Here is a 26394-nt window from a genome sequence, read left to right on the forward strand (position 1 = left end):
TGTGTCTGAAATCTTTTTTCTTGTTTAAAGCTCATCACTTCCGCCAACAGACTGGCACCTAGAAGTCTATCAGCCTGCCGCAAACACTATGGAATTTCTAGCCACTCCCTCGTACACTAAGGGGGTCATTCTGACCCTGGCGGTAATTACCGCCATGGCGGAGGTTGGCGGTAGCACCGCCAACAGGCTGGCGGTGCACCGCCGGGCATTCTGACCGCGGCGGTACAGCCGCGGCCAGAAGCGGAAAGCCGGCGGGGTACCGCCGACTTTCCGCTGCCCATGGGAATCCGCCATGGCGGGGCAGCTTGCTGCGCCGCCATGGGGATTCTGACACCGCTTACCGCCATCCTGTTCCTGGCGGTTCGCCCGCCAGGAACAGGATGGTGGTATGGGGTGCCGTGGGGCCCCTGGGGGCCCCTGCAGTGCCCATGCCAATGGCATGGGCACTGCAGGGGCCCCCGTAAGAGGGAACCACAAAGAATTTCAGTGTCTGCTTTGCAGACACTGAAATTCGAGACGGGTGCAACTGCACCCGTCGCACCTTCCCATTCCGCCGGCTCCATTCTGAGCCGGCTTCCTCGTGGGAAGGGTGTTTCCCGCTGGGCTGGCGGGCGGACTTTCGGCGGTCGCCTGCCAGCCCAGTGGGAAAGCCAGAATGACCGCCGCGGTCTTTCGGCGGGAACCGCTTGGCGGGCGGCGACCGCCGTCCGCCGCGGTCAGAATCACCCCCTAAATCTCTTTGGTCACAGAGTAAAAACATTTGGTGGCATATTTATACTTGTTTTGCACCGAATTTGCGTAATTTTTTTATGCAAATTCGGTGCAAAACTAACTCCATATTTATACTTTGGCGCTAGACAAGTCTAGCACAAAGTTATGGGGTTAAAGTCATTTTTTGGAAGTAGAAACCTACCTTGCGTCAATGAGATGCAATGTAGGCGTTCCTGTGCAGTAATGACCCTATGGCCTTAACTCCATATTTACACCCCAGTGCTAAAATCACACGCGGGGTGAGCAGGCGTCAAATAATGGTGCAAAGCTTGCATTGCACCATTATTTAACGCCTTGGTCAGGGCAGGCGTTAGGGGAACTGTGGGCCTATTTCATTGGTGAACACCATGGGAATAAGCCCATATGTGCCCTCCCCAGGGGCACCCCCACCCAAACCAGAGGAACAGCAGAGGATGGGGGACTCTATCCCAGGTAAGTACAGGTAAGTATATATTTTTTAAGTGCCATTGGGGGCCCTGAAATGGGCCCCCCTACATGGCACTGGGTGCAATGGCCATGCCCAGGGGACCCTGGTCCCCTGTGCTGGCCATTGGGGTGGTGAGCATGACTCCTGTATTTTCTAAGACAGGAGTCATGTGGTATGGATGGTTTTGCATCAGAAAATGACACTGGGCTTAGAGTCATTTTTGTTTTACTCTAATCTACCTAACATCATTTTTTGGTGCAAAACCCCCTTCTCCCATACCGCCACCCCCACCTGGCTATTGTCATTTTTCTTTACACTAGCCTACCCTTTGTGCCAGCTTGCACCATTTCATAAATATGGTGCCCGGCTGGCGCTCAAGAATGGTGCAAGCCAGTGCAAAACTTTGTGATGCAAAACTGCATTAGTGCAGTTTTGCACCAAAAAGTATAAATATTTTGTAGCTCGATCACCATTTGATGTGTGTTATTGGCATCAGGGAGGTCTCGGGTGGGGGACTGGCTGGGGTAGGGCGGGCACAGTAGATATGGGAAGAGCTTTGTCTAGTAAATAGACTCCCCCCCACCACCACCATCAGACACCACCACCCCCCAAACCTCCCAATCCGCCAACCCATTACACTACCCCAGCCATCAAATGAGAGAATATGCTTGCATGCATTGGTAAACCAACTCTGCTACCTGAGAGTCGGCAACATCTGCAAGAATTTACACCATACAAAACAATGTCTCAGTACTTTACAAAATACATTCATTACATATGTTTTCCATCTTGGGCTTTTGGGCCCTGTCCAGCGAATTTCCAAGCAGCAAAGTGCTCCCTGGGCAATTAGGTGCAAAAGCAGACAAAGGGGAGTCCCAGAGCTGTGCCTCATCACAGTGCAGTCGCTGTTCGCATACACATTCACACACTTTTTTTTTAATATTTAAGGCACAGATCATTTAAAAAACGTTTCCAAACCATAAAAAGAAGCAGAGTTTTTGCACAAAAATTGAAAGTAAGTCTTGTCGGCTGCTGTGTTATATACAATGCTAAGGCACAAGAATCTCATTGTTTTCTCTCCTTCCATCCCCTGGTTTACTTCCACCAATGAGTGGTGGCGCGTGGGAAAACAATTTCAGTCCTATAGCACCTCGAAGATCTCTTGGAAACACCACAGAGATGACCCCTGACTCTCCTCCGCTGTTCATTTTTAAATTTCACTCCTGCCATTTGATTCAGGCTCATCAGTGCTACATAGTGCCTTGAGCAGGGGACACGGGTGTGCCAACCCGCATTGCTACATTGCAAGCGCTATACATCCCACTCTTCTTCTGAAACTAGGTCTGGGCCTATTGGAGCCACTTCGGGAGAGGGATTGGGGATAAACCATAGCGTAGTGTAACACAAATGCCCAATCGGGGCCTTACACAAAGGAATGAGGCTCAAGCATGGTGACGTGTTCCTACCCTGATGTACATATCATTTAAGTATTTAAGACTTTGGTATCATGCTATCCGTGTCACCTTCTGTCTTCTTCAGTGTATGCCTTTTGTTCGCCATAGAGTCTCCTCAGGGATCCTCATCCGTGGACCTCAGATGTTGTTTGGCACGGTCTTGGAAGACATGTTCGGCACAAACTGATGATATTGAGGCTTTCACCTGGGAGGCAGCTGGTGACTGATTCTGCTGGGATTGAAGCTGGTTAACACTCTGTGGCCTGCTGATGTGGGCAAACCTCTTTGTGACTGTGATTCTGTGTGGTGGGAACTCAAGTCGGTTTATCATATATCAAACGCTTTACCTCCGCCAACAATGATGAAAGAAACTTCTTCCACCACCAAAAGAATAGGAGGCACCAGAGTTCCAGGCTTTTGAGTTTGTGTTCCGTAATTTGGATTGCACTGAAAAATTGTGAAATTTGTTGGATATGCCATTCTGGAGAAGCAGAGTTTCTGGTCTAAGTAGAACTGTCAAAGCTGGAATCGAGGTCGTTTGGCCCCCTAGATAGCACAGGAAAGGAGTTGATTGGCCTGTTTCTGACATCATTCGACACAGAATGTCCTCCTGTTCCCCTCCTACTGAACACTTTCAGGGGAGTTTGTCTACATGAACCTCAGAACTACAGAGCTGGGAGCAGGGTTCATAAACAAAGCAATAATTACAAAACTGTGAACAAGGAAACGCGCCCTGTGTATCTGACTAATTTGGGATTGTTCATTTCACAGCCACAGAAAAACATTTAAATATTGTTTGTGCAATGGTATTGCCTAGTTGCTACTTTTTGAGAAAGGCGGATTGCTTCATGCTCCGTCCACACCCCTGCAAATATGTTGGTAATCTTATCGTGGGCTACGCCCTTGTACATTCATTCGCACTGGTGGCCTGGGTGTTGCTGTTGTTGCCTTTTGACCCACCACTCCCTTGTCTCTCCTCAACAACCACTACTCACCCACTCACCCAAACACAATAAAATTATGTTCCTTGATTTGGAGATGTGTTGGCATGACCTTTGCCCTTTCTGGGGTTTAACACTGGTGCATAGATGCAGTGCCCTTTTATTCTGCCAGCAAATGTTCTGAAAGCTCTTCTTACAAATGGTCCCACATTCTTTCATGCCCTTTGCATTTGGCCACCTCTCGACTTCCTGTAAGTTGCGCTCAGTACACAACCCCATCCTTGAGTCAAGGTGGCCTTCATTGAAGGTCGATGCTCTCGTACTCGAAGTGGTCAGAGTCTTCCAGCTCAATGGCAGGGACCAGGTTGTAATAATCCGTGGACTGGTTCATGTAAAGCTTCTCGCGGTCTGTAGAGTTCTTCAGGACCTCTGTCACACTGACGGTTTCCGCTTCCGTTTCGCTCCCCCCTGCCGCATCCCCTTCTTCCCTTTCTTCCTCTTCCTCCTTCAGTGCAGTGATCTTCACTCCTGGTGTCTCCTTGTACAGGTTTCCTTCACTGGCCACAGACGGGTCACCAGACGTCCCAATCTTGATCTCCACTTTTTCGTAGAGATCCCTGCTGCTCCCCAGCAGGGCTGTGGAGGTCTTCGTTAGCATCTGGTCCTTCACGTGCTCGTTCTTCTCCTTCTTAGCCGGAGTGCTCATGTCACACTGGATATAGTGGTGGTTTTCCATCAGATTCTTGCATCCGTTCCTCTCCACTGTGGACAGGTGGCACTGCTGCCGGCTGACAGCAGAATCTTTCTTTTTCCTAGAGCAGAGGCAGCAGCATGTGACCCCCAAAAGTAACAACAGGGGCAGGCAGATAAAGAGAGCTGTCAATTGGTGCGTTCGGCAGAGGGCACCCTTCTTGACGTTTTGGATGTTCACGCCACGGACATTTTTGGGCCTGCTGCAGGTCAAGTCCCCAAGCACATCACTGCTTGTATTATCCGATGGATACTTGTCAATGATATTGAATAAAGAGCAGGTACAATCCAAGCTGTTGTTGGAGAATCCCAGTCTGACAAGAGATGGCTTGAATACACCCGGTGGGATGGACACGAGGTCATTGAAGTCCAGGTAAACTTCTTGGATGTGGTTTGATGCTTGTAGAAATGACTGCGGCAGCTCTACCAGCCTGTTGTTCTCAAGGTGAAGAATGCTCAAGTTGGCGGCATCTTTGAGGAAATCCATTGGAAGCTTTTCCAAGAGGTTGTCGTTCAGATACAATGCTTCCAACGAATTGGGAATGGAGTTAGCGTCTACCATGTGCGATATACTGCAGTTCGAAAGGTCGACCACTCTCACTCCTGCTGCTCTGCTGAAAAGGCTCCACTCCAGAAGTTCAATCGCAAACCCGGTGAAGTTCAAGCAGCAGGCATCGGGGTCCGGGGCGGCTCGAAAGGAGGTGAAGTTTGTGACCGTGTTGCAAAGGCACGTGTGGTCCGGGGAACCTTGAACTGTGTGACTCAACCCCAGAAGAACACAGCACATCAAGACACTGTGAAGATGGTAGCCTAGAATGAAGACAATAAAAACATTTTAGTGATGGATCAATGAATCATGCACTAATAAACCAACCACAATTCTTAGCAAAGATTTAATTAACACAATGCAAATAACCCTCTTATCAATGACTTTGGGTGCTCTATAGGTTAATAAATTATAAGTTTCAATAAATTGTCAGAAATCAACAGTTTGTGCGGCAAGTTGGGACCAGTTCTGGTTCTCCACAAATCAGGAATACTTTGATGACACAGCCTGCTTTAATCTTAAAATCTTGTGCCTTTTGGGGATAGGCCTCCTGCACTAGTACAGAAACAAACCTCTCACACTCAACTACAATAAATTATCCTTTCCAGAGAAAGGAGAAGTTGAACAGTACATTTCAATATGGTTTATTTGTGTACAAATTGTTTATACAAAATGGACATTTGCAAAAAAAATGCTATCAATTATTATTTTCGAAAAGGTTTTAAAGTTATATTTTTGCTATCCGGCACTCATTATTTCCTTACGAGATAGTGCTGCCTCAAATCTTCTGTTGGCATGGTAATACAAGAGGAGACACATTTTAAAAAGTATTTGCTTTTTTACTCAACATGTGTCCTATAGCACATAAAAGTTACCTGAAGGAAACATTTTTATCAATTACAAATAAGACCAGTGTTCTGGCTTCAGGAGAAATCAGGAGTTGTATTAAATTGTGGATTTTTACAGCACTTCGGGGCTCATTTACAAGCCCCTTGTGCCGCTATAGCACGATTTGTTTTATGCTTCGGTGGCACAAAGCAGTCCCCTACCCCACATCGTGTTTACAAACTGGTGCAATGTCACCATTGGGCCAGTATGTAAAGCCTTGCGGCACGTTATACCTGCGCTTCATATGATATATGAAAGGGAGGCCCAGAAAAATGGGGCAGTCAAATCTACACGATTTCACTGCGTCACTCTAGCATCATTTTTTTAACACCTGCCCAGGGCAGGCATTAAACCGCTGCCAGGGTCTTTTCAATGGGCCTCCCCGAGCTTTGCTGGACTAGCGTCAACATTTTTGATGCTAGTTCAGCAAAGCACCACAACTGATTCAAAAATTTTGACGAGGTTCTGCCAACAACCGCCACGGTGCGCTGCATTATAAATAATGGTGCTGTTGGGGGGGACGCAGGACGACACAATGAAACTAGCGCATCAGAGCTGATGCGCCAGTTCCTTGTAAATGAGGCCCCAAGTATCCCTGACAAGGCCCTGAAGTGTATTGCAGATGGGTAGCAGTTACTCTGTGGGCTCAGAGTTAGGGGGCGATTTATGGAAAGTGGTGCTAAACCCAGTGCAACGCCACTTTCCCTGCGCCGCTTAGCACCCTCTGCCACCACCATGTGTGCGTCGTATTTAAAATACGAGCACCATGGCGCAGGGTATGGGGCAATAGCGTCATCTTTCATGACGCTGTTGATGTACTCTGCAGGAGTAGCGGCAAAATATTGGCGCTACTCCTGCAGAGTACATAGGGCCGTATTCTAAAGAATGGAATCCTCCTTTTAATGCCTGTTGTTGAGCAGGCGTTAAAAGTGCCATAAAAAATGGCTTAAGGAAATCTCAGAAATGGGGGAACGCTCCCTTTGCATACATTATTCCTGGCACAGGCATAATGTAGCGCAAAGGGATACAGGGTGGTGCAATGCATGCATTGCGCCACCCTGTAAATACGGCACATGGGTTTTGGCCTCGTTGGGTCACATTAACACCAGAATAAATGACAATGTGGCGCAGGGTGGCGCTAGGGGCCTATAAATATGCCCCTTAGTTTGAAGGGTCTTTTATAAGTGATACAGTTAATCGTATACTATGCAACATTACTGGAGTCTGTATACTGATTAGCGACAGGCAATTAGAGGAAAGTTATTGATTAATTGTTATTGATGCAGATGCTTTACTTTTGTATCGATTTGCATTCCTATATGAATCTCTGAGTAAAAGGAATGGAGAAAAAGTGTATTATTTCATTGCTTGGTTGTCCTAGTGCAATGAGTGACTGATTCAACAAGGTAGACTGACACCTTTGTGCAAGTTTACTATTTTTTGGGTATTCACAAACTAGAAGTTTAATTGTATTATAATTTCACATCTGCCTGTCTTATCTTTTATGTGCAGAGCTCTCCACCATGACAAGCCTATCTTTTTATGTGCAGACTTTCCGCCACAAATGCGGAGTAACTGCAGTAGTAAATTTACTATTAGTAAAATTAAACTTGTGGTTTATGAATACTAAAATTAAAAAAGTAAACTTACACAAAAGTGTATGTTTACCTTTGTGAATTAGGCCCTGTGTTTTGGATGGTGGTAGATTTGTTGGAGATACAGTTGTACATATATTGGAGCGTGCTTATGGAAGCATTGTCAATGAGCCTGGTAGGGCTTAGTTTGGAAGGTCAATCAGTATAGGGCAGAAGGAGGCAAGGTCTGACATGAGTTCATGTAGTAGGGATATGCAATTAGCCTGTGATATATGTGATACTCTTATTGATGAAATTTTGCACTGGAAGCCTACTCTTCCAGCACAATATGCCATGCCTAGACAAACTGTAAAACAATCTACACATTGAGGCCCAGATTTATACATTTTGACGCAAAACTGAGAAAACTAAGTTTTGCGTCAAAAAGTATAGCGTCGGCTTGTACCATTCCACAGCACCAGCTGGGTGCCATATTTAAGGAATGGCGCAAGCTGGCGCTAAGGGTGAGCTAGCGTCAAGTAAAATTACCTTAGCCGGGTGGGGGTGGCGATATGGGGGAAGGGGGTTTTGCACCAAAAAATGATGTTAGGCTGGTTAGAGTCAATAAAAATGACTCTAACCTGCCTAGCGTCATTTCTTGACGCAAAACCTACCATACCACATGACTTCTGTCTTCTAAAAGGCAGGAGTCATGCCTACCACCCTAATGGCCAGCACAGGCGACAAGGGTCTCCTGGGCATGGCCATTGCACCCGTGCCATTTAGGGGGCCCCAATTCAGGGCCCTAAATGGCACTTTAAAAAATAAATACAAATACTTACCTCTACTTACCTGGGATGGGGTCCCCCATCCTCCGCTGTCCCTCTGGTTTGGGTCGGGGTGTCCCTGGGGCCTGGGGAGGGCACCTGTGGACTTATGCCATGGTGTTCCACCATGGATATAGGCCCACAGGTTCCCTAACTTCTGCCATGACCCAGGTGTTTAATAATGGTGCTAAGCATTTCCCCATTTGGCTGGAACCTTTGGAGGCCGTTTTTAGGTCGACCATAGCAGCCCGCAAGTGCTGCTTTTCTGACATGTTGGTATGTATCTGGGTTTTTAACCACGCCCACCGCACACCATCATTATCACTCGTTCATGGGCTTGCCTCTCAAAAATCCTTTTTTTTTGGTTGGTAACTGCTTTATGTTTGTCCCTGCTGAAGGCGGTTTTGTTTCCGTCTGGGCCATCGACCGTGTTACATGGATAATTGCACTTTTGCTGATAACTTTGACTGCGAGCCAACTTCTTCTATGAGAGTACCTAGTTTGAATATTTTTCCAGGGCTGCTTTTGCTTCCTGGTCTGGCCCTGCTGGCACTTCGAGCCCGACTGCTCCTATTCTGGCAGCTCAAAGGCTGATTTGCCTACGGTTGGTCCCCGTCGCCAATGACTAGGATTAATACAAGAATTCCATTGATCACTTTTTTCACCCAAGGAGCAGCAGCGATGTGTGAAATCTCCCGCCTTTTTGGGCCCTTTTAGAGAGGGGTGAAGTACGTGGGGAAGATGCGTCTGGAAACAAGAGCGAGGTGAACTGCAAAACAACCAACCACCCTCGAGTTAGGAGCCGCAAAGAATGCGGGTGTTTACGCGAGCCCATCCCCTGCTCATTCCAGGGAGCGGCCCCGGCCACTTCCAGGCCCTTTATCCTGTCGGAAGCCGGGCCTTCCTGCAGCGCTTTCCTTCTTGGGCGGGGTTTATTTTAACACGGCTGCAGGCACGGTCCTGCAGTGAGACTTATAATACCTACATCAGTGTAACCCCTTCTGCTGGCGGACACCCATTTAATGACCATTCAGTGGCCGAGCGGGGGCATTCCAGCCAATGGCGTAACGAAACTTGAGCCCCCCCCCTGCAAAGTGCGTGGAGGGCCCCCCTTCCGGACTCACTTTGGAGCTCTCATGCCAGGTCGCTGTGGTGAGGGGGGCCCTAGAGCCACCCCCCCAGCACCGCTGGGGCTGCGGGGGGCTTTGTTACTCCACTGATTCCAGCCCCCGTACACGAGGTCACCGTGGAGGAAAGAGATCAATACAGACGGAGTGATTATAGCCCCTCACCGGTGGATGCCTCTGACAGGCCGGCGTGGCTGAGGAGGAGTCAGTCGCTTTATCAGGTTTCAGGGACGTTGTCCAGCAAATGTGAGGTCTGCCAGCTTGTTAGACGCTTCCATTCACGTGCTGGGCGCGAGATGTACGAGACTGACTCTGCCCAATCCGTCCTACCTTTCAGGGGTGACTGTCATGAAATTCGCGATGATGTACAACACGGCTTGCCAAAACCAATAATTGGCGTTGCTAATGCTTGTTATGGGAAGATGTGTAGAATTCCTAGCGCTACACAATAATTAAAAATAGTTCAGGTTAGGTTTCTATATTCGTGGCTGCCTGAAACGAAAACTAGACAACGACATGCACCAAATAATAAAAAAAAAGGCTGTTAAAAAAGAAATGAGATGCTTTTTTGTCCGAATGTACATTGGCAAGTGACAACAGCCTCAAAACGTTCCTGGTCGATTACATGTAACGGTGCAGAAAATACCAGATTATAAACTTCAGAAGAGGCGGTGTTGGCTAGAAAAGAGGTGTGCAAACACACACTCAGTTACAATTCTCTGCAAGATTAAAAGGGAGGGGTACAGTAGGGAGCACCCCATTGCTTAATTTATGCTTGTTGTTTCCGGTGCTGAGCACCGGAACTTATTTTTGAGGGACGGCGCTTATTCTTATGCCTCAAGCATTTGCTGAGAGCAAAAGACAGATATGGGAAAGACGGAGGAAGAGAAAAACAAAAAGCGTCACAAAGGGAGAAAACTGCAAGAGTGAGCTGAAAGGGCAGGGAGTGGCTGTAAATGGATTGAAGAGGCCCGAGATGGCTTCAGGATTACGCTGCCTCAGTATTCAGCGTTCCCACGTTTAATTGCAACAGCCGCGTGTTTACGAGGAGGGCTTTGAGCACCGGCACGTTTATATTTACAAATTAAGCACTGGAGCACCCCTATTGAAAAATGTTCTTCCTCTGAGACACCTGCGAAAGTGCTTTCTTCTTAAAACACGGTTATTCCGAAAAGCCTCCAAAGCCTGAGTCCGGCAATAGAGGGAGTGGCGCTCCCGATGAGGCTTTCGGGGGGCTGCACTTTTCACACGCAGTGTGCACAGTCACAAGCGTCTGTTCAGCTGCTATATACTTGGTTCAAAAATGAAACTCGCACGTTTGAAATGTTAAACCGCTGGCACCGAGGGTACACGCCTGACAAACGCAGGGGCGCGGCTTGGTCTGTAAGCTTGTGTTCCAGATTTTCCGACAACCACGCTGACATATACTGGTAACGTTTATTATACAACAAGTAGGGTGCACGAGAGGGGCCCAAGGGCAGAGGAACGACGGTGGTCTGTGGATCGGGAGTACTAAGTGAGAGAAAACACAATATCATGTAAAATAATTTACATCTCTAGGACTTTCAAAACCAAACAGAGCGAGGGAGCCTGTGGTGCGTGCTTGTCTGTGTTTATGTAAAGTTCCTGGTGAAATCCTGACAGACACCGCACCATCCCCGACTGAAAGCCCGTGAACCCAGCAACTGATTAGGTTATATATTTATAAAGTGGGTGTAACACCACACACACGCACGCAACCCCTCCCCCCCCCCAACTCCCCGCCCACCCCTAGCTACACGCCCCTGCACACAGCCAGTTATCAGTGGAATTGAACAGCTGCACTGTGGACATGTTTTAACCCCGCAGATGAATAGCTTGTGGCCCAGAGAGACGGATAACACCCATTGGTTTAACCGTTGCAGTTAGAGGTGCAGCGCCAACCGCGCCTAGCAGCAGGAAGTGACGCACTTTCCTTTGTGTTTACAGCCACATTCATATTTTCGGAGGTGTGATTTTACTAACCGACAGGACGAGGTTTAAAATCTCGACCGTTTCAGAGCCTGGACGGGGAGGAAGGACTAGGAAGCATCAATGATGGGCAAATACCGGTAGTGGGAGGGGGGCAAGAATCAATCAATCAATCAATCATAGTATTTATAAAGCGCGCTATGTACCCGTCAGGGTTTCGAGGCGCTGAGGGGGGGGGGGGGGGGGGGGAGGGGGAGGGGAGTGCTGCTGGTTTATCGGTCGAAGAGCCAGGTCTTGAGGATCCTTCTGAATGCGAGGAGGTCCTGGGTCTGGCGAAGGGATGTGGGGAGAGAGTTCCAGGTCTTGGCGGCGAGGAAGGAGAAGGATCTGCCGCCGGATGTCTTGCGCTGGATTCGGGGTACGATGGCGAGGGCGAGGTTGGCGGATCGGAGTTGACGTGTTGGGGTGTAGAAGTGAAGTCTGGTGTTGAGGTAGGAGGGTCCGGTGTTGTGAAGTGCCTTGTGAGCGTGGGTCAGGAGTTTGAAGGTGATCCTCTTGTCTACCGGGAGCCAGTGGAGTTCCTTTAGGTGAGGGGAGATGTGACTTCGGCGGGGTATGTTGAGGATCAGTCGGGCGGAGGCATTTTGGATACGTTGGAGGCGTTTGATGTCTTTGGTTGGGATGCCTGTGTAGAGTGCGTTGCCGTAGTCAAGTCTGCTGCTGACGAGGGCCTGGGTCACCGTCTTTCTGGTTTCTGTTGGAATCCACTTGAAAATTCTGCGGAGCATTCGGAGGGTGTTGAAACAGGAGGAGGAGACGGCGCTGACCTGTTTGGACATGGTGAGGGCGGAGTCCAGGATGAAGCCGAGGTTTCTTGCGTGGCTGGCAGGGGTGGGTGGGGGTCCGAGGACGGAGGGCCACCAAGAGTCGTTCCAGACCGAGGGGGTGCGTCCGAGGATGAGGACTTCCGTCTTGTCGGAGTTGAGTTTCAGGCGACTGTTGTTCATCCAATCGGCGATAGATTTTAGTCCCTCGTGGAGGTTTGTTTTGGCGGTGAGCGGGTCTTTGGTCAGGGAGAGGACGAACTGGGTATCGTCGGCGTAGGAGATGATGCTGAGATGATGTTGGCGAGCCAGTTGAGCGAGGGGGGCCATGTAGACGTTGAACAACGTGGGGCTGAGGGAGGATCCTTGGGGGACGCCGCAGATGAGGTTGGTGGCTTTGGAGCGGAAAGGGGAGAGACGGACTCTCTGCGTTCTGTCGGAGAGGAAGGATGAGATCCAGTGGAGGGCTTTATCTTGGATGCCGGCTTCCTGGAGGCGGGTCAGTAGGGTGCGGTGGCAGACGGTGTCAAAAGCGGCTGATAGGTCGAGGAGGATGAGGGCTGAGGTTTCGCCGTTGTCCATTTGATGTCTGATGTCATCTGTGGCGGCTTGGAGGGCGGTCTCAGTGCTGTGGTTTCGTCTGAATCCGGATTGTGAGGGGTCCAGGATGGAATTGTCTTCGAGGAAGTGGGTGAGCTGAGTGTTGACGATCTTCTCGATGACTTTCGCTGGAAAAGGGAGGAGAGAGATCGGACGGAAGTTTTTGAGGTCGTTGGGGTCAGCCTTGGGTTTTTTGAGGAGGGGTTGGATTTCTGCGTGTTTCCAGCTGTCCGGGAAGGTGGCAGAAGTGAAGGAGAGGTTGATGATCTTGCGGAGTTCGGGGGCGATGGAGGCGTTTGCTGAGTTGAAAACATGGTGGGGGCAGGGGTCCGTGGGGGAGCCTGAGTGGATGGTGTTCATGGTTGCTATGGTTACTGCCTCGTCCACGTGGGTCCAGGCGGTGAGGCGGCAGTCGCGGGAGGAGACGTCGGGGGTGGGGTCTGGCGGTGGACCAGTGATGAAGCTGTCGTGGATGGTGGTGATTTTCTGGTGGAAGAAGGTGGAGAGGTCGTCGCAGAGTTTCTGGGAGGGCGGGATGTCGTTGGAGTTGGCTTTCGGATTGGAGAGTTCCTTCACGATGCCGAATAGTTCTTTGCAATCGTGGGCGTTGTTGTTGATGCGTTCGGTGAAGTGGGCGCGCTTGGCGGTGCGGATCCGTTGGTGGTGTTCGCGGTTGGCGTTTTTGAGGGCGGCGAGGTTGTCGGGTGTGCGTTCTTGGATCCATTTCTTTTTGAGTTTCTGGCAGTTGCTTTTGGAGGTGGTGAGATCGTCTGTGAACCAGGCTGGTTTTCTCTTTCCTTGGGTGGTGGTGGGTTTCTTGAGAGGGGCAAGGGTGTTGGCGCAGTCGAGGATCCATTGATGGAGGTTGATGGCGGCTGTGCTCGGGTCGATTGCGTCGGGTGGAAGGTTGTTGACGAGGGTGTTGGTCAGTTGTTCTTGGGTGATTTTGCCCCAGCGGCGGTGGGGAGGTAGCTGGATGCGGTGTTGCTCTGTGGTTTTCTTATAGGTGAAGTGGACACAGTGATGGTCAGTCCAGTGGAGTTCGGAGGTGTGGCTGAAGGAAATGTGGTTGCTAGAGGTGAAGAGGGGGTCAAGGGTGTATCCGGCGATGTGGGTAGGTGTGTTGACTAGCTGGCGGAGACCGAGGTTGAGGAGGTTGGAGGTCAGTGACGCGGTGTTGACGTCGTTGGCATTTTCCAGATGGTAGTTCAGATCTCCCAGGAGGATGTAATCCGGGGAAGCGAGGGCGTGGGTGCTTGCAAGGTCGGCGATGGTGTCGTTGAAGGGGGGTCTTGGTCCTGGAGGGCGGTAAATGAGGGTTCCTCTGAGGGTCGTGTTGGGGTCCGTGTGGATCTGGAAGTGGAGGTGTTCGGCTGTCCTGAGGGTGTCGTCCGAGTGGGTGTGGATTTTGAGGGTAGCTTTGTGAGCGATGGCTATTCCGCCGCCGATTCCGTTGGTTCGATCTCGTCTGGTGATTTTGTATCCGTCCGGTATGGCGATGGCGATGTCCGGAGACGAGGAGTCGTTCCACCAGGTTTCGGTCAGGAAAGCCACGTCAGGAGCAGTGGTGTCGAGCAAATCCCAGAGCTCGATGGCGTGTTTCCGTGCGGAGCGGGTGTTGATGAGGATGCAGTTCAGGTGGTTGGGGTTGGATGTTTTCGTAGTTGGATTGGTCGTTCTGATGCAGGAGAAGTTGCAGGTACGGCAGGAAAAAGGTCCTTTAGTGTGCTTCGGGGATGCCCGGTAGCATTCAGTGGAGGGGCCGGGGTTGAAGGCGCGGAGTTCGTTGATCGAGTAGCGGATGCGGGGGGCGCAAGGGCCAGGGGGTGTGGCGCTGGGCGCGGTCCAGGCGCGGACGGGCGCAGACGGGCTTGCCTCTGGCGCGCCTCCGGCGCGCCAGCGGCGCGGACGCGCAGCGCCAGCCATTGAGAAGGGAGGGGGGAGGGGGGAGGGAGGAGCAGCTGGGAGGCGGGAGGCGGGAGGGAGCGGCAAATGGGGGCGCGAGGGGGGCGGGGCCGCAGGGAGGCAGCGGCAGGGAACGGGGAGCGCACAAGGGGCAAAAACACTGAAAACGAGCAAAAAACAGCAGAAACAATAAGAAAAGCACACAATCAGAAAAAACAAAATGGCACAATATACGATCGGGGAGACAGCAATCAGGGGGGCACAAAGGGGGCAGAAGCGCCGGCGGCGAGGTGCTGAAAAAAGCGAAAAAACAAAAAACACTTACGGGACGGCGGAAAGCGGCACACGGGTCAAGTGAAGCTAGTCAGAGCCCACTAGACCCCAGGGATGAGGCGCAGGAGGATGCCTGCGGGTGGAGGAGGGCCTCGAACACGCAAACAGCAGCGTGGTCAGGGGACAGAGGCAGGAGGCAGCAGGTTGGTGCTGCGGTCGTGGGGGGCGAGCTCAGGACCTGAAGAAACAAGCATTGGCAAAATCAATAGGTCTCTCCTGTGCTAGATCTACTGGCTTTGCCAATGTGTTTTAACCATGTTGTGCACCAGTGTGGCTGCTGTTCAGCAAGGCTAAAAGTTAGTGGCGTGGAGGAGAGTTGGGTGGTGTGTCGTAGAGTGGAGAAGAGTGTTGTGGAGTGGCTGAGAGTGTTGTGTATTGGAGTGGCATAGTGTGGGGTCGCGTAGAGGGGCATACACTAGAGTGGCCGAGTAGACTGGTGTAGAGTGCAGTGGCATTGAATTCAGTGGTGTTCAATGCAGCGTCGTAGAATGCAGTGGCAAAGTTTAGAGCGGTGCAAAGTCTATTGTCGCAGAATGGAGCGGCGCAGAGTGGAGCCGCGTAGAGTGGAAAAGGGCAGATTATAGAGCTGTAGAGTGGAGTAGTACAGAGTAGACACTAGAGCTGTAGAGTGGAGTAGTACAGAGTAGAGTGTAGTGCCGTAGAGTGGAGTGGCATAGAGTTCAGTGGTGGAAAGTGCTGTGTTGCACAGTAGAGTGTCAGATAGAGCAGTGGCGTAGATTGGAATAGAATGGCATAGAGTGCAGTAGAGTGGCATACAGAGCAGTGGGGTAGTGTGGAGTAGCGTGACAGAGTGGTACAGAGTGAAGTAGAATGGTGTACACAGCAGTAGTATTGAGTGCAGTGGCATTGAAATCAGTGGTGTACAATGCTGCATCGTGCAATGCAGTGGCATAGTTTAGAGTGGTGCGTAGTAGAGTGCAGTGGCACAGAGTACAGTGGCACAGAGTGGAGCGATGCAGAGTAGAGCGGCACAGAGTGGAGTGTCGCGAAATGGAGCAGTGCAAAGTGGAGTGGAGCGGCATGATGCAGAGTCGAGCGGCACATAATGGAGCGGAGTGGTGCAGAGTGGAGCAGCGCAGAGTATAGTACTGTAATACTTACACAGTTCGTTGTGCTGTTGTGTGCTAGACAAAAACGATTTCCTACCCACAGTATCCAGCAAGACTGTCACATGAATCTTCTCACTTTGAAGTCAAAGAAAGAAAAGTAAACAGACACCTTCAGAAGACAGCGCCTGACATTTGACCTCGGTCTTTGAATGCACAGCAAATGTGACGAGATAAGAACAAGATTTACAGCACTGTTTACAGAAAGGGAGCGCTCGGGAGGATACTGTAAATAAGGTTTGGGCAAAGGAAGGTACAAACTCAAGCTAGACAGCCTGAAACAAATAAAGCCAGCAAATGGAAAGCAAGAAAATGTGAATTACAAACCACAAAGTCAATGGCAAGCGACAGGCAGAATGTATTCCTAGGTATTCTGAATGTCCCCATGATGTCTTTAGCAAAGAAGACAGCTGTGCTGTCTGGTAGGCTGTGACCTAAAAAACGTACCTCAATCCCAGTACGAGCAGCAGTGGAAGGACACTAATTAAAGATGCCCAGCAATCAGTACTTGGTTCAAACTCCATGGAAGGGAGAACCAAATGAAGAGAACGTAAAAAAGGCACATGTTGACCAATCAAGAGCTGGCAAATAAGAGGGATGATGAAGCCAACCAATGGTGAGTAATGGGCTGGATGTAACCCTTTTTTATTTCTAAGTAACTAAAGATCTTGCAAGCAATGGTGCATGTGCTGTTTCAGGCAAGATTGACAAAGGCAAGATACGTTCCTCAGCGTAAGAAGAGCAGAGTGGAGGTAGAAGCTGTTGGAGACCCCTGATCTAACAGAGAGGTGCTGCTTAGAAACACTGCTTATTACAGGTAGCTCCCCCGTGTTACCTCAATTTCGCAAGCACAGAGTAGACTATCTTTTCTGAGGACCGAAAATGGGTATATTGAAAGGAGATGTCAGGACCTGGCAACACTGAAAATAATTTTACCATATGAGTGGGGGAGAACCCTGAAGTGGCACGGCCTGGAGTAAGAGGAGGGTTGGGTCTTGGAGTCCACCACCAACCATGGTGGGGGTGGGACACAGATCCCTGCAATACTCGAGTCAACCCTCCCACAAAAATAAAGGCTTCTGAGAGTATCACTGATGTTCTGGGGAGGTTGTTAAGCTACTGAAGAACGTTGGCTGCCCAGACCCTCCAACCACCAGCTGGAAACCTGTATGTGGGAGGTTCCAGCTCACTTTGTGCCACCATGTGATATTGGATCTTCCCCAGGAAACCATGTGCAGAAAGCTGATATCTTGTGACACACTGTGTGAGGGTGCATGGCTGGGTGTCTCTCAGTTAGGGGCCTCTACCAGCCAAGGGCTCTTTCCTGCCAGCCCTGTACCCCAATACCCTTAAAGTCTCACAGGGCACTTTCAGCCCAGATGGGATGCATCATCTGTGCTGATGTGTCTGTTTTTTAAGCAAATGATGCTTGGTAATATTGGCTTGGGGCAACGTTTGGGGCACAGTGACACTAGAAGAGTGACGCTGAAAAAAAGCAATGTCTTCTCTAAAGATCAATCAGCAGCACGAAATGCAAATACATCTATCTGATTACACAAACATCACATTGTGAGATGAGATAGCAGGAGAGAACATTAGGGCACAAATAGAGTGCTTGGAGGCAAAGGTCTAGTGCCTCTAGCAGCGTAGTAGAAAACCTTTCTGCAGGCTCTTCATGAGAGTACAAAGCGTTTTTGCATTTTTTGCACTGAAGTTGACATTGCGATGTGCCAAACCCCATTCACACCATACCCTGTTAATGCACAGAAGGGGGCGTGTCTGGGCCCAGCGAGCACAAAAACCTTTGGTTTTGGCACAAAGCCAGATCAACTTAATTAGTGTGATCTGCCTTTGCCTTAAACTATAATGCACATTAAAAGCAGGCACAAGAAAGACGCAAGCAGTGTATTGGCTGACATATTTACATGTAACATGTTTGCTTCACCCCAAAGCATGCATCTTACATGTCTGGGTCTGTGCTGATGTATACACCAGGTAGATTGTTGTGGAGGATGTACATTTAGGCCCATATTTAACAATGTTTTTTGTCACCATTGCTCCATGCAAGGAGTGCAATGGGGAGCAAAACCTTGTGCGGTCCTGCATGGCTTCATAAATCTAAAGTAGTGCAAGGCAGCACAAATCACTGCCTTGAGTTACTCTGCCCCAGGGAGGCATTCCTTAGGTGGATAGTGGATGTTCCAACGCATCCACCCATGGATTTTAGTGCATTCCCAGATTTTCCCTTAGTGGTACACATGGAAATGGCCCCAAAAATGTGTCACCTTCCCAGGTGAGGCGTAATTAGTAAGTACCATTCAGGATTGTTTTTGTGCAGGAAGGTGTGCCTTCCTGCACAAAGACAATCCTGCCTACAATGCAGGCGCCCTTGCAACATGATGCAAGGGTGCCTATGTTAGCAGTAGCCAGCCAAAAGTGTGTCAGCCCTAGTAAAGGACAGGAATGCACTTTATAATGTTAAATACGGCAGATTCGTGCCCTTTCCCTTTCGCACATGGCAGCGCAGAAAGATGGCTTGCTGTGTTGTGCTGTGTGAAAAATTGTTAAATCTGCCCCTCAGTTCAAAGCCTATGCTACACAGCGCGTCAAAGAGCGAGGTAGTGCATTACGTAAAGCGATCAGATCTAGCCTGATCGCATCTGATGATGTCATCTGCAGGCGACTCTTGCTGAATTTGATGCTGCCCATCTCCTGCCCTTCATGCAACACAGCACTGCAGGTTTTACCCTTGTACATGTTTTTGGTCTAGAGCTCGCCCCCCACCTCCGCAGCACCACCTTGCTGTCTCGTGCCCCTGACCCCCGCCCATGCTGCTGCTAGCGTGTTCGAGGCCCTCCTCCACCCGCAGGCATCCTCCTGCACCTCATCCCTGGTGTCTAGTGGGCTCTGGTAAGCTTCGCTAGACCCGTGTGCTCTCTGCCGCTTTTCGCCGTATTTGTAAGTGTTTTTCCACTTTTCAGCGCCTTGCCTCCTTGCGCTCTTGCCCCCATTTGTGCCCCTTCTGATTGCTGTATCCCGATTGTATTTTGTGCCATTTATCGTATTTTGTGACTGTTTTTGACTTGTGCCTTACTTTTGTTATTGTGCCTTGTTTTTCCTGGTTTTCGCCCCTTGTGCGCTCCCCCTTGCTGTATTCTCCCTGCCGCTGCCTCCCCGCGGTCCCGCCCCCCTCACGCCCCCATTCGCCGCTCCCTCCCGCCTCCCGCCTCCCAGCTGCTCCTCCCTCCCCCCTCCCTTCTTAATGGCTGGCGCTGCGCGTCGCGAGTGAGCGACCTCTGACCTGTTTTTGGTCTAGAGCTCACCCCCCACGTCCGCAGCACCACCTTGCTGTCTCGTGCCCTTGACCCCCGCCCACGCTGCTGCTAGCGTGTTCGAGGCCCTCCTCCACCCGCAGGCATCCTCCTGCGCCTCATCCCTGGTGTCTAGTGGGCTCTGGTAAGCTTCGCTAGACCCGTGTGCTCTAAGCCGCTTTTCGCCGTATTTGTAAAGTGTTTTTCCACTTTTCAGTGCCTTGCCTCCTTGCGCTCTTGCCCCCATTTGTGCCCCTTCTGATTGCTGTATCCCGATTGTATTTTGTGCCATTTCTCATATTTTGTGACTGTTTTTGACTTGTGCCTTACTTTTGTTATTGTGCCTTGTTTTTCCTGGTTTTTGCCCCTTGTGTGCTCCCCCTTGCCGTTTTCTCCCTGCCGCTGCCTCCCCACGGCCGCCCCCCTCGCGCCCCCATTCGCTGCTCCCTCCCGTCTCCCAGCTGCTCCTCCCTCCCCCCTCCCTTCTTAATGGCTGGCACTGCGCGTCTGTGCCGCCCGTCTGCGCCCGTTCGCGCCTGGACCGCGCCCAGCGCCACCCCCCCTGGTCCGCACGCCCCCGCACCACCAGCCTTCGAAACTCGGCCAGCGAACTCCTCGCCCTTAACCCTGGCTCCGCCGCAGCCTGCTTCCAGGCCACTCCGAAGCACACCAAAGGACCCTTCTCCTGCCGCACCTGCAACGTCACCTGCAACAGAACAACGAAGCCTGCAACAACCAACACCAACCACCTCCACTGCATCCTCCTCAACACACGATCCGCACGAAAGTACGCCATCGAGCTCTGGGACCTGCTCGACACCACTGCCCCAGACGTAGCCTTCCTGACCGAAACCTGGTGGAACGACTCCTCGGCCCCAGACATCGCCATCGCCTTCCCTGACGGATACAAGATCACCAGAAGAGATCGAACCAACGGAATCGGTGGAGGAATAGCCATCGTCCACAAATCCACCCTCAAGATCCACACCCACACGGACGACACCCTCAAGACAGCTGAACACCTTCACTTCCAGATCCACACGGACCCCAATACTACCCTCAGAGGAACTCTCATATACCGACCTCCAGGACCAAGAGCCCCATTCAGTGACACCATTTCCGACCTCGCAAGCACCCACGCCCTCGCCTCAACGGACTACATCCTCCTTGGAGACCTCAATTTCCACCTGGAGAACAACAACGATGCCAACACCGCATCACTGACCACCAACCTCTCCAACCTCGGACTCAGACAACTGATCAACACACCCACCCACATCGCCGGTTACACCCTAGACCCACTCTTCACTGCAAGCAACCACATCTCCTTCAGCCACACCACTGAACTCCACTGGACCGACCACCACTGCGTCCACTTCACATTCAAGAAAAACACCGAACACCACTGCACCCCATTACCGCCGCACCGCCGCTGGGGCAAAGTCACCGAAGACCAACTAACCAGCACCCTCGCCAAGAACCCGCCGACCGACCCTACCGACCCGGACTCCGCCGCCATCAACCTCCAACAGTGGATCCTCAACTGCGCCAACACCCTTGCACCACTCAAGAGGCCCACCGTCAACCAAGAAAAGAAAAAAGCAGCCTGGTTCATAGACGAACTGATCACCTCCAAACGCACCTGCCAGAAACTCAAGAAAAAATGCCCAGCTCACCCACTACCTCGAAGACAACTTCATCCTAGACCCTTCCCAATCCGGATTCAGACGCAATCACAGCACCGAGACTGCACTCCTCGCCGCCACAGACGACATCAGACAGCAAATGGACAACGGCGAAACTTCAGCCCTCATCCTCCTGGACCTCTCCGCAGCCTTCGACACGGTCTGCCACCGCACCCTACTAACTCGTCTCCACGAAGCCGGAATACAAGACAAAGCCCTCAACTGGATCTCCTCTTTTCTCTCTGGCAGAACCCAGAGAGTCCGACTCTCACCCTTCCGCTCCGAAGCAACCAACCTCATCTGCGGCGTCCCCCAAGGCTCCTCGCTAAGCCCAACACTGTTCAATGTCTACATGGCACCCCTCGCACAACTGGCCCGTCAGCACAACCTCAGCATCCTCTCCTACGCCGACGACACCCAGCTCATCCTCTCCCTTACTAAAGATCCTCACACCGCCAAAGCCAACCTCCACGAGGGACTGAAATCCATCGCCGAATGGATGAGAAAAGGTTGCCTGAAATTAAACTCCGATAAGACGGAAGTTCTCATCCTCGGACGCTCCCCCTCTGCCTGGGACGACTCCTGGTGGCCCACCGCGCTGGGACCCCCACCTACTCCAGCCAACCACGCACGCAACCTCGGCTTCACCCTCGACTCCGCTCTCACCATGTCCAAACACGTCAACGCAGTCTCCTCCTCCTGCTTCAACACCCTCCGCATGCTCTGTAGAATATACAAGTGGATCCCGACGGAAACCAGAAAAACAGTGACCCAGGCCCTCGTCAGTAGCAGACTTGACTACGGCAACGCACTCTACACAGGCATCCCAGCAAAAGACATCCAACGACTCCAACGCATTCAGAACGCATCCGCCCGCCTGATCCTCGACATACCCCGCCGATGCCACATCTCCCACCAACCGGAGGGACCTCCACTGGCTCCCCGTGGACAAGAGGATCACCTTTAAAATTCTCACCCACGCGCACAAAGCACTACATGACGCCGGACCCGCCTACCTGAACAACAGACTCAACTTCTACGTACCCTCCCGCCAACTCCGCTCTGCCAACCTCTCCCTCGCCATCGTTCTCCGAATTCAACACAAGACCTCCGGCGGCAGATCCTTCTCCTACCTCGCCGCCAAGACCTGGAACTCACTACCGACCTCCCTGCGCCAGACCCAGGACCTCCTCACCTTCAGGAGACTCCTCAAGACATGGCTCTTCGACCGATAGCAGCTGCCCACCCCGCCCCCCTCAGCGCCTTGAAACCCTAATGGGTACATAGCGTGCTTTATAAATTTAATGATTGATTGATTGATTGATATCAAGGACAGCAAATCTGGCCCAAAGTCTCTTGATGAACAGTTTCCTCCCCTTTTTTCCAGGCATTCCTTTAGGATTCCTAATGCATCCATCTCTGCAAGTGAATCGCCAAGGAAAGTAAGAATACACCTCTTTGTATCAGCCTCATTGTTTCAAAGTCTCTGGTTTCTTTTTCATGTTTGGGGGAGAGTCTTGATGAAGCAACTAAGGGCTTTTTGTTAGGTGTGGGGGAAGGGGAGATGTGTGTTAATCAGGATGACCGGCTGTAGGGAACAAGGAATAATTATACGATTGGCCCTTGTGTGTGTCCTTCAGCACCGTCCCAACACTGCTCCAAATCAGGAAAGAGTTGAAGATGCACTTCTTTAAAGAACACCACATCCTCAGACAGTAACAATCCAATAACCAGCTGCCTCTCCTATCACTCATTGGCTGCTCAGGCTGACACTGTACAGCACTCCAATGACTTTTCTGCTAGGTTCTGCTAGTACAGATTCCACATACATACACTAGCCCAAATGCCCAGCGATGGTGGATGCTGTTTCCTGGGGGTTCCTTTTCCCTGTCCCCAAGAAAACCGGTTAATACATTTGGTAAAATGGTGCGTTTCACATCACCGCAGTGCAAGTCTATTGGCAAGAATAAAGAACAGTCCGTTTTTCATGCAGCTCTTTGGGCATACTCGTGAAATATTCTAATACCACAAATTTTGACGCGTTACCCAGGAACATAATTTCTCAGGTACTTCATGTCACGCGTGTGCAATCAGACAAGGTGTGCACCAAACAGAGGCCCTGAGTGAGTGAAGGGATTATTTCTTTAGGCTGGAAAGCAGTGTTCTAATAACCAAATAATGTCTTGTTTGCCTCGCTGGATACTGGCAAGTAATCAATAAAAGGAGCCATTTTATGAATGGGCAGTAGTAGTGGAATATTGGAAACAGCTACCTTGCAACCTCACATCTGCTGTCACACAGAGACTGCTCTCCCACTTGTACTTTATTAGAATTGGAAACAAAGCCCAAAGTGGGCGGGATCTATGTAGAAGAACGTTCCCAAGCTTTTTTTCAATATTACCAAAACAGTTCGCATACTTGCCCTTTAAAGAAGACAGTCCACTACTGAGCGCCAATGCCGACCTCAGTTGCCTCAGGCTGAAAGAGGAGGAGGCAGGGAGGTGGGTCTCCTGCACTGTGAAGCCAGGGAAGGGACAGATTAATCAGCAAATCTATGGCATGCCTGGAGCCAGAACAACCTTTATCTGATAGAATCAGTTGAAGCTTCATGGAGTCAAAGGGTTATTCTTTGTGAGAGGCACTTTAATGGTGTTGCCAGTTCTGGAGTGTGTCCATTCAAAAGAAACCTATAAAAAGTGTGCACTAGGTACAGTGTGTGTATATTACTAAAAATATAACTTTTGAAAGCATGGATTCTTTTTCTCACATCTTTGAGAGCTGTCCAATGCTGTGTGCAGCCAATATCTTATTCCATGTGTATACATTTTTTAAATGGAGGACTGCATAGTTCTTTCTGTATCATTCTGGGGCCTCATAAGGCTATTAATCCACACGTCTCCATCCCCCAGTGCATCAACCAGGTATCAAACCACTGACCCTCCATTTACACCCAGAGAAACCTCAAATGGTCGCATTAGCCCAGTGAGCTTTTCTACCAAAACAATGAATTGCCCACAGATACATTTAAGTTCCATTTATTTTTCATTTAAGATGTGTGCATTATAATTTATATACAGTTAGCTACGGTCAAATGGCCAATGCAATAGTTACAGAATATTTAGTTCTTTTTAGCCACATATCTGGCCCTACCCACACACTCACTGAACCCAACCTTTTTGATACATCTGAACCACTCCTAAGCATGAGTTTTTGAGATTGTATACACTGTTGCATGTACACAAATGTTTCCTCTGTAAACTGATAGGTGTGGAGGAAAGATGTGGCAATCTCCATGCAGGTTCCCCTTTCATTTTGGACACCTCCTCCCAGCCAGGGCTGATCAGTGCTTAATTTGTGCGTGTTGTTTCCGGTGCTGCGCACAATACTTATTTTTGAGGTCCGGGGCTTATTCTTCTGCCTCAAGCATTTGCTGCGAGCAAAAGACACATATGGGAAAGACGGAGGAAGGGAAAAACGAAAAAGCGCCACAAAGGGAGAATGGAGAAAGCTGCAAGAGTGAGCTGAAGGGGCAGGGAAGGGCTTTAAATGCATTGAAAAGGCCCGAGATGGCTTCAGGATTACGCCGCCTCAGTATTCCCTGTTCCCACATTTAATTGCAGCAGCCGCATGTTTAAGTGGAGGGCCTTGAGCACCGGCACGTTTTTATTTACAAATTAAGCACTGGGGCAGATCATTGAAGAAATCATCACTGGATAGACACTTAAGACTGGGCTGGAGACCTCCTCTTTTTATTCATTAATCAGAGAGCTCTCTTTAACCACAGCGCTTGTCTACTGCCTCAGGAATGGATATAAAGCCTGCCACGTGTTGGGGAGCTGTACGGGCTAAAAAGAAAAAAGGTCAAAGTAGAGTCTCCACACAAGTGCCTTAAAAAGTCTCATGTGTGGGGTTTCTGATTTACCTATCACCGACCCTGCGGAACATACGTGGGCACTGAATGGCTTGCTTTTTTATCTTGGTATGTCCAACATTTGCACTGCAGGTTTCTGTTTAGACAGACCATGCATTCAGATCTAAAGTTCACTGTAAAACAAACAAAACGGAGAGTAGTTTGTTTACCTTTGTTTCTTCATCTCTTCCGAGGCTAGGATCTCACCTCTGCAGAGCAGGCCCGAGGTTAGTGCATTCTGTGACCTGATGAAGGCTTCTGAATGACGAAACTATTGCTGCAACGAACTGACGATCTTACAGATGTAGGGAGGGTGTTCGAGCCATACCTTCTGATCCAGGAGAGAAGTCTCAGTCGGTCCGCCTCAAACACATTGTGGCATAGATGGGACTAAATTGCCTCAAACTAAGTGGGCCAGAAACAGAAATTCTGGTCCCAGGCCCAGCACATCCCCTAAAAATCATTAACACCATGTGCCACCTCTAAGTCCTTTGCAGAACTAGTCCCATCAAAACCAAAGTATGAAACTTGAAAGTGCTTTGGGGTCATTATCTCACTATTAATTCACAAGTAGGAGCAGTAGTAAATGTAGCCTTCTGTTAAATTAATTTTTAAGTAAAATCCTTCATTTAATGCCCCCTCAAACACGCCCCAAGCATGGTTAACTAAAGACTTGACTATAGTAAAACTTTGTATATTAACCTACCACCCTACCAACTTAAAGGGCTGCAGAACATAAGGGAAAATGCAGCAGGAAGATTGGTTTTTGGACTTTAAAAAAATAACCAATAACTAGCCCAGCTCAGCAGGCTCCCAGTAAAAGACTGAATGACATTCAAGAGCCTCTGTCTCAGGTATCAATGCACTGAAGGAATAATCACTGGAATATCAACAAGAAAAAATTGTTCAATACACCCCACATGCTTGTATGACATATTATCAAGGACCAAAATATCGTGGGGTCAAAATGCCCTGGCACAAAAATATTGGGTACCAAAATATTGAGACGGCAAGTGCATAGGGGAAAGTATAGATTTTACTATTCGTAACTCCACATCCATGTACCTTATCTACATGTCGTCAAGGTACACAGATGTGGCATTAAGAATAGTAAACCTATGTTTACCTATATAAACTTACCTTCACAGTCTTTTGAGCCTCGACATTTTGCCCCGCAGTAGTCTGTTGTGATATTCTGGTGGAATACCACCCACAATACATGTTCAATTGAAGACCGGATGCAAACGCAAGGGTGACCGACACTTCTCCGAGACAGCTCCTAGCCTCTGGAATAATCTACCCAGGGAAGTCAGAGCGGTCCAATCATTGAAGCAGTCCCAAACCAAACCTATGGCGTACCTGGTCTGACCCCCCCATTCATCCACCATGTATGCTGCCTAATATGCTTTGTGAATGTTGCCACGACAACACCGCCATTGCACA

At 50.0% G+C, this 26394-nt stretch overlaps 1 protein-coding gene across 1 annotated transcript in view; it reads right to left on the reverse strand.

Annotated features, from left to right (window-relative positions):
• Positions 1-456: 456 nt before the first annotated feature.
• LOC138293966 (uncharacterized) overlaps positions 457-26394 on the reverse strand; it is a 104406-nt gene continuing 78468 nt past the window's right edge. The window contains exon 2 of the mRNA XM_069233228.1: positions 457-5153. Within this exon, the coding sequence (XP_069089329.1) occupies positions 3892-5153 (1262 nt within the window). The 3' untranslated portion in view covers positions 457-3891. The remainder of the gene's footprint in view (positions 5154-26394) is intronic.

This window comes from Pleurodeles waltl, chromosome 4_2 (assembly GCF_031143425.1).
Source record: "Pleurodeles waltl isolate 20211129_DDA chromosome 4_2, aPleWal1.hap1.20221129, whole genome shotgun sequence".
NCBI classification, from domain to species: domain Eukaryota; kingdom Metazoa; phylum Chordata; class Amphibia; order Caudata; family Salamandridae; genus Pleurodeles; species Pleurodeles waltl.